Source organism: Anopheles aquasalis, chromosome 2, assembly GCF_943734665.1.
Source record: "Anopheles aquasalis chromosome 2, idAnoAquaMG_Q_19, whole genome shotgun sequence".
NCBI lineage: Eukaryota > Metazoa > Arthropoda > Insecta > Diptera > Culicidae > Anopheles > Anopheles aquasalis.
In genome coordinates, this window is record NC_064877.1 from 20,913,308 (window position 1) to 20,922,500 (window position 9,193).

Here is a 9,193-nt window from a genome sequence, read left to right on the forward strand (position 1 = left end):
CATGTTTACAATCATGCAATGATGAATGGTGATAAATGAGGGGACAGCAAATTAATGATTTTACATTTTGAGCATTTCGAGAATCACACAGATTGAGATCCGGCATACGATCCAATCCTGGATCCAATCTTGTACCTCTAACTGGCCCTTTACTTCATGAGCCTTGTCGAAATGGTCGCTTCCGCTTCATTACCAGTTGCTAATGATTGATGGTAACATTAGCAAAATGGCCTGCCATTAATCTTCAAACTGCATTTTGCTAGCCAAAATATGCTATAGCTTGTTGCTGAGTCGTTTTTGAATTATTTAGAATTATTTTCAACGATCTCGTATAATTTTATGTTGTTCTGCTCAAATTGAATTAATCAATTTTAATTATTCTGCTTCACAAATTGTATCCTTTTAGTTTTTTTTCTATTCGGCAACATCACTATCTTCTTGCCGTCTTTACTGTCTTCAGTTCTCCATTGATCATACTTACACCTCACACTACAATCTTTGGTATTTAAATTATGATGTTTTTGTTGTATGTTTTTGCTGAGTGCTTGAAACATTAGCTTTTGCTGGCTATTCCCTTCCGTACAATCAAAATCAAAGCATTACGCAATACATTGTACAATACTCATACGAAAGAAAAATCGAGACAGATTTTATTTAAAAAGGCAATAAAATCCGTGACACATAACAAGCGTCCCCGATATCGTACCTCGATCAGCATCTTCCTTTTGTGAAAGTATTAACTTTCACCCAAGAGCAGGCACACGTATTACACTAGACTGGTACATATTTATAGCGAGTGAGCTAAGTGCTTCGAGCATGCATCACTCGTCCAATCAACCGGGCCCACCCCAAGCGCAACGATTGCCCAACAACACCTTATACCGACGGCTAACGATCAACGAGAACCATGATGGGGCAGTAGCAACAGCGTGCTGTAAAGATGCAGACGATCGGCATAAACAAACACCGAAATAAAAGTGGTTAATGAGAGGAATAATCATAAAAAAAAACTCATGCACCACCATCGCCAGCACCACTGGTAGCACCTTCGCTGCCCAAAATGTATCAACTTTCCGAATGCCGACAAACCAAGGCATTTTCGTCGACGGAAACATGGTGATTTCGTTGCGCTAGAGCTTCGAACTGCCGCTCACAACTATCCTTGATCCTCTAGACGGATGCGTGCGCTCCGGAAAACAATGAGAAATGATCCAATACAAACCATCTCCATTTTGTTGGGTCCATCTGTTGAGATGCTTCCACCGACGTGACCGCGCGTTCTGCCAGTGGCGGTGTCTTCCTTTGAAATTGGTGAAGCAACAGCCGCAGGCAGCCAGCTCGTCTTCTCCGCGAAAATGCGCTCCGCTGATTAACGCCTTGGGCGACGTTCGTTTGTCGGAAAATGAAAAATACAAAAGTCAATTTTCATCCCTCCGTCCTCCGTCTTTCCGGCTTTTCACCCGGGTTTTTCGCTAAAACAACGCACGATTAATCAATTCTGAGCTGCAGCGAACCTCCACACTAAGAGAGAGAGAGAGAGAGAGAGAGAGAGAGAGAGAGAGAGAGAGAGAGAGAGAGAGAGAGAGAGAGAGAGAGAGAGTGGGTGGGAGGGGACGATGTTGGGATTGCAAAGTGACAAGGTCGAAGAAAATGAGTTGCGGTTTCCTGCCACTTTCCACTTGCCACTTGCGCGATGAATGTGACCCAAAACAAAAGCAAACGCAAAGCAACCCCGCCCCGAAACAAACGACGATCACAGACGATCCTCTTTTTCAACGGGAAGGACGGGATGGAAAGGTAAAATCCGAAGCCGAAGGTTTTCCCAGACACATACACAAACACAAATACAAGATGACACACGAACTCGATCTCGCGTATACCGTACTCTTTCCTTTCGTGCTATGCCTGCTTGCCCTCGGTCGGTCGGTGTCGGGGGTTCGCTTTTCCATCCACCCTGCTTCAGCCCGGTGTCTCGGTGGTCGGTGGAAAACACCTCGTGAGCACACAACCGAACGAACATATGCGGCGGCGTGGGAAACTCATCTGCCTGCGGCGCGAAGACGATCCGCTTAGTCGTTCGCGGGATTTCACTCGGTAACGTAGATCGGTGAGTGGAAAGAAATCCTCTTTGGCTGTGATTTGCGCGCCCATCGAAAACGGTCGGGTCCGTTTGGTGTTCTGTGATTTTCCCCCCCCCCCCCCCCGGTGCGTTGTGTTATCAAAAGAGGAAGGTGCTACACGAGCCGTGGCAGATGAGTTAATGAAACCGTCCGCCATCTCGCTCGCTGAATTCAATTGATAACTGAATACGACGCTCAACGTGAGATAGTAGCAAGATGGTGGAACCGATTACCGTAAGGTTATGTCTGTGCTGTCCACGAGCAAAGGTGTGCACGAGGTGTGTTCGCGACGATTATCTGTAAGCTGGCATCGCTGGTCCCGGGGTGGTCGTGTGATTCGAGGTTAGAAGTAAGTGCCGTGTGCCAGGTAGCTGGTGCTTCAGTAGCTCGCTAATCATCCAACGGCCTAGTGCTTCTGTTGAGACCGTATCCGTGTGTTCCCGGGCGGGGAGCGACAAATCACGCCTTCAGGGCTTTCTTTATCCTGTTGCTGTACTAAACGCGTACTAAAACCCGTGAACAACCGTGCATTCGAACGCCAATAACAAAAAAAAAAAAACACCGTGACCGAGTGTTGCTCTATTTACCGTCCTACATCTTCATCTCCATTATTCGGTGTCCGTGTGTGTCAGATTCCGGTGTCATGGTTTGAAAATAAGCTAGCGTCCATCTCGTAAACCGTCACTTCCGTCGCTTCCCGTGTCGGTCCGCGTCGGGACCGTGCCGGTGGATCGTTCACCGATGATGGTCACCGCTCGTGCCCTCGTCGTAGCCATTTCCGATTCTCGTTGAGGAAGGATTTATTTTCACGCAAAGTGTGCTTCGGCTGGGGGCCATCCCGGACGGTGGTGGTGGGGTCAAGCACTTCATCCAGAGTGACGCGATTTTTGACAGACAGTGAGTGTGGCAAAGTGGGTGGCGTGGTGCTACAATTTCGGAGTGGTTTACGTTTACAAAAAAAAAACCCCAAAAAAATAAACACGATCCGTGATGGCTATCCGGGTGACGAAGAAGTGTTGCCTCCTGTCCACGCTCGGTGTGCTGATTGTGGCCGTAGCCCTGACCGTGACCCTTGTGCTGGTGCTGCGAGACGATGAGGAGATTCGCGAAACGTACCGGTTCGGGGCCAGTTCGGTTGAGCTGTGGCTCGAGGAGCAACCGGACCATCGGTACGTGCTCAGCATTCATCGAGGTAAGGGCCAGTCGACGGAAGTGGATCGATCGAGATTCCCTTCCCACCCTCCCCAGAAATCAAATCGTTTACTCGTGGACGCGCCGAGTGAGGAGCAACTGTTTGTTTTTCCTGGTGGCCAAGCGTTTGTAAATTAACGATCATCAATTAACGCGTACGATCGACTGAATCTTGTTGTTTTCGTTGGCTTGTTGAACGGTCTGCGCACTGGATTTTGCTGAAGGTGTTAAGAAAACATGACCAGATGATCGGTTACTGTCCATCGTTCATCAGGGGTTTTTATAGCGATTTATGAAAACAAAACAAAATGGGTGAAGGAGCGGTGCCAGTGGCGACGAGTGGCATTCTAGATGTTATTTGTTGGATGAGGATGAGTGATCTTGGAGCGATAAATATCCTTTAGAGAATGCCGGTGAAATAAATAACTGTTGATGTCTATTTAGATTCTATCTGTTGCTCCAGCAAATGGCTGTCTTGTTTTCGAAAACATGATCCTCATTTTATGCAGCCTCCACTTTCCGTGACTAAAATGATCACAGCATTACTTGATCTAAAATTAGGAAAGGGATTTCCTTTTTCCTTCCATCTCTCTGATGAATTTACTCATTCAAAAAGTGAGTGAAGGACTTGAATCCATTGAAAATGATATTCCACAGCCTAAGGACGGCCTCGCGTAACGGTGTCAAGTCCAGGCATCTGTTCCATTTGATATTTCTCCGTCTCCGGCGACCGTCGCTCATTGGACGTAGTACATCAAACAAAGACCACCCAGTAGCGTCGTCCATCCTGCCCCATTAAGGCTGACCTTCAATCTCCCATGCATCTCCCAAGTGCATCTCAAACGACCGCTTCTGCTCACCGCAACTGCATTAACGCCCAACATTTGAGGGACATTTTTGGCATCGAGTTCATAGCACACATCACAGCCGACATGCCGACGGCGTGGCAAAGATCAACTGACCAAATGGAATCCCTTTCCTCGAATTCCTCGAACCGGTTGCAACAGTGTTTTCGGGGGCATTTGGAATTACTGCTACTACCAGTTTAGAATTACAGTTTGAAGCAGAAAGATAGTGATGGTGGTGCTGTCTAAAGGATCACAATTACCGTTGCACCGTGGTGGCACCTCGCAGCACAAATGACTGACTTCAGTCGGCATAAATCAAAAGTGCAAATGCATCGGTCTGGCGGCTTGGCGGTTGAAGCGATTGGCCATAGCCCAACCCAACCCCGTCAGTGTCGGTAATTCGATCAGTTTCTAGTGAGCGATCGTAAGAGAGAGTGAAATTCCCTGAACGGCTGACGGGGAGGTGTAAGCAATACCGTGCCATTCCATTTTTGGGGTCCATCCATCATCGGGAACAATTTTGGGTTGGCCCCTGGCAGAGCCCATTTAAAGGGTGGATTGCAACCGGCTTCGGTATCGGAATGATGAATGCCTTTTACCGTGCTGACACTAAGTATAGGGAGGGTGGCATTCCCACCTAAACGATGGCATGCACCACCAGGAACAGGGATACTTCTAGCTTCTCAGACCAATCTCGGATGGTAATTAGTGTTGGCACTAACGAGAGCTTCGTTAATCCGTTTTAGAATGGGATCGAGCCAACATACACATCGTTTCCTTCCCTCAAAGCGGTTGAACTGACCAGGAGTAATCGGTCCGAAAATCGCTTCAAAACCACCGCTAATCAGCACATTAGCGGAGCGTGGGTTAGGGCGTTGCGGGGGATGATGATCCCATCGTGACATGTTTACCGATTCACGCGGGAACCGCATCGCGTGAGTTGACCACCGCGTGGCGAGTTAGTTATCACACGTCCGACACCGCGCGAAACCGCCACAAACCGCACCGACATATTGGTGGGTTTTTTGTTGAATTGTTGAAAGATGGACGAGATGGACGTGCGCGCGCGCCCCCCCCCCCCCCCCTCTTCGTCAAGCTCCGTTCCGTGCCATCCGCAGACATAATAAAAGAGCAGCAACATCGGCCCCGGGGACTCCCGTGACAGACGACATGCAAAACAGAGCATTAAGTAAACGGCCACGAGCAGCAGTAGCAACGGGCATCATGGACATCATGTGCATGTCAGCCACGCCCCGATCGTCCGTCCCGGGACAGGATCACCGGCCAGGATTCATTCGTGTGATCGAAACCGGTGACCGGTGACGATGGCAGCGGTGTTTACATTTTTCGTTGATTGATGGACGCCTCCCCTTTCCTGGGAGCTTCCCCACAACCCCTTTACCGGGAGTGGATCAGTGGCCTTCTAGGTGTGAACGTCGGCATAGAAATGTCGGCCACCGCGTGACGCTGCAAGAAGGGTGCGAAAGGGAGCGGAGGAAAACATAAAGTTATAGCGTCATACCGAGAGTGTGAGGTGAGCCAGAAGAGCGGAATGGCATGGAATCCCCTCGGTTGGAGCTCACCCATAGTAGCAACAGCCAATGTCACTGTTGCCAGATCACTAATGGAGACGGACAAGACAAGGAACTCTGGTAGTGGTATGGCATGTCGCCTGGCGCTTACTACTGCTACCGCTGGGTGGATCTTTATGATCATATTTTTGGAGATTAATTTTAGAACGATCTAAAAGACGGATGCCAATTCGAGCAACGGTGGTGGTGGCGGCGAAGCGAGCAACGATAGATGTCGATCCACTGTCGTTGGCCAGCAAGAGGGAAACTGACAATCAGTTGGCACGCAAGCAAGCAAACGGAGATCATCCTGTTGCAGAGGGTTTGTTTTGGTTTTTTCCGGAGTCTGCTGTCTAGTCTGGTCTGTCTAGTCGCTTTCGGCCCATTAGTTGACCGTATCCGATTGCCGTCGCGCCATCTTTGATTAGAGACACGACACGCTTTCATCGTTTGCTCTTCTTTGGCCACTACTTTGCTTGTGTACCCTTTTTTTGGGTTACTGTGCGGTACGGGAAAGTGATCTGCGATCTTCGCTACACCTCACTCATAAATCATCGATATCCATTAAGGGGGACGGTGGAAGATTCCCGCCGAGAGCACGTGCCAGAAAGGGTGAAATATTCGTCTTGAGTGTGATGTTTGTTTAGATATATTGCTTTGGAGTTTTGAAATTTAATCTGGGCGCTATAGCGTTCGAGGCGGTGTTGAAAAGTGCAGAAGAGAAGGTTTTGGAAGGAGCAAGACGATTAGAAGGAATAGACGGGATGCTGTATATTGGTTTCGTTTTAAACGATGCATCTAGCTGATGAAAGAAGAGAACTCCAAACGGGGAAATAGTCAAGGAAATCGAGGAAAAAAACGAGGAAAATTGAAACTAACCATGCGCCTCCATAGAAACCTCCATGTGGTATTCATGTCTTATCCTCTACTCGATACGGTTCCGATTCCGATTCTATTATTTCCTAAAAATTAAACAGGTATGGGAAAACCTTCGTTTGATATTTAGAAAAGGACATTTTACTCGAATGTTGCGCCACAAAAAACGGAACCCAAAAAACCATGAAACAAAACGAGTTGTTATAAAATATTGAAGATTGGTAGAACGTTTGGACGTTTAAAGGAACAGTTAAAACATCCCTTTGGCTCACTGTTATCTGTTCAAATGTCTGGTCTCTTGAAAACAAAGCTCTCTTCGCCAATCTTTAACTCCCACAGAACACCGAAGGAATGTTCCATGATGTTTCGAACTAGCCAGAACTAGTAATTGCCTAGCAGCAAGAAACCCATTCAATATAATCAGCAAGACTATGAAAAAGCTACACAAAGCATTCCCTGTAATCTGCTGCCAACCTGATACGGCAGAGCTCGACGGCGTGGCGTTCATAAAACAATATAACCGAACCGCATAAATTGTGATCTACCTATCTCTGTCAACCTTTTTGATCGGTAGCTATCTGACGGCCAACCTGTCCGGCATTATCAAACGCCTCGAAACAACCACCTTTTATTGTTCGAGCCGTGGAACCCCCCCTTTTATCTGAAATCAATGGACTGTACACCCCCACGAATGCATGCTGCCTGCTTATCTCCTTAGTCAGTTCGCTTGACCATCGTGTAACAACACTTGGCAAGGATGTTACGCAATTGTCACCACAAACATCAGAGAGCAGAACAAAGCGGATGCAAACCGCAACACGTGATGCCACCTAGGCCGACTAGCGCCATCATCTTTCCATCATACGCATCATTTCCGCGCGTGTTTCGCGCCACATCTTTCATATTTGCTCTCTCATTGTGGCGATCGGTTTGCTCTGCAAAACGCGCGCGCGAACCACGTGCAGTAAGAAGGGGCGCCAAACCCCGGGTCAGACTGTGGATGGCGCGTAAATGTGGCCATAATTAATGGGAGTTTCCCGGTTGCGGCGCTTCCTGGTACGTAGCGCTAGGCACTTGAGTCGCAAAACCGCCATAAATCTTACCCTCGGTCAAAGGCGCACGATCATGGACGAGAGCGAGGGCGTTGCCGCGTTGGCCAAAGCCAAAGACGACGCCTAGCACACACGCCCCAAGCGATGAGCAAATGGTTCGGAATTAATTTCGGGCCAAAGAAATTAATTACTCACCGCCAGGGAAGCTGCCGGGGGGGAAAAGTAGCGGCTTGGGGCTAGGTGCCCCGCCAGGGTACGCTTGCGAACGAACGATCAGTGGACGGGCGGCAGTCGTCGATGCGGATGGGTTGCGATTATGGGGGAAAGATTGATTGATATTATTTATGAGATGGAATGGTTGAGTTGTGCTGCCGATCAGCTGCTACGCGGTGTTGCCGTTGCTTCTATTCTGCATCGTCTTTGAGATTTGGAGATTTACTTGGAATGTTATGGTGCCTAGAGACACGCAGACGGAAACACAACGCAGAGAAGAGAGTTTGAAGCGATCATAAATTAACCCCTCGGAGAATGACGCATGGTATGTTTGGTGGTTCTCGGTCAGCACCAGGTTTATCCGTTACAAATCAATTCTGTTATTGCTTGATTCGTCCAATTTTGTCTGTAAAAAAATAGGAATTTCCCGATGTATTTTACCCTCTTGCTGAATTCCGTTCCAACAGGTGAGGATACTCTCCAGAGGATCACCCTCGATCACGACTTCACGGACGATTCGGACATCGAAACGTTCCCGAAAGGGCTGCGGTTGTACGGCAACGGCCATAACGTGGAGATCCGTGAGCTGGAGGATACTGCCGGGTTCTCGTACTTCAGCATAACGCGCACATTGCGCAAGGGCCAGATTGCGAGTGATATCGTGCACCTGCATGGATCGGGTGATGATAGTGCGGATGGTGCCACAAATGCCAACCCATTACACTGGTACGGTGGACCCGAGCAGATGGAGCAGTACTATCCGATCGAACAGCTGCGGTTCGATGATTACGCGTACATCACCAAGGAGCTGCACAGTGCGGCCATCATGGAACGTTACTGGGTCAGCACGGCCGGTGTGTTCTTCTACGTCGACAAGGAGGTACCGCTGTTCATCGATCAGGACGAGCAGGTGCTACGGTTTACGGCCAAGAAGGCGCTACCGTACTACACGTACGATGAGGAGTTCGTTTTCAATTATCGCGTCGGTGTGGCATCGGATGTACGGGATGCCCACCAGCGTGCGGTCGAGCGCGTCCTGAACCAACCGGTCGACATTCCGGACGAGCGGATGGTCCGGCATCCGATTTGGTCGACGTGGGTGCGATACCGGCGACCGATCAGCCAGCAGACGGTGCTCGACTTTGCCCGGGAAATCAATGCGTACGGATTCAAGAACGCCCAGCTCGATGTGGACGATCTGTGGGAGGTGTGCTATGGTTCGCTGACGTTCAACTCCATCACCTTCCCGAACGTGACGGAGATGACGGAAACGCTGCGCGAGATGGGCTTCCGTGTGACGCTCTGGATACATCCGTTCATCA

General features: G+C 49.0%; 1 protein-coding gene across 1 annotated transcript in view; it reads left to right on the plus strand.

The window, feature by feature from the left end:
• Positions 1–2,085: 2,085 nt before the first annotated feature.
• The window catches only part of LOC126570083 (myogenesis-regulating glycosidase-like), an 8,394-nt gene continuing 1,286 nt past the window's right edge, over positions 2,086–9,193 (plus strand). Inside the window, exons 1-2 of the mRNA XM_050227579.1 lie at positions 2,086–3,312; positions 8,339–9,193. The exon at positions 8,339–9,193 is cut by the window's right edge and continues 43 nt beyond it. Coding sequence (XP_050083536.1) covers positions 3,111–3,312; positions 8,339–9,193 — 1,057 coding nt within the window. The 5' untranslated portion in view covers positions 2,086–3,110. The remainder of the gene's footprint in view (positions 3,313–8,338) is intronic.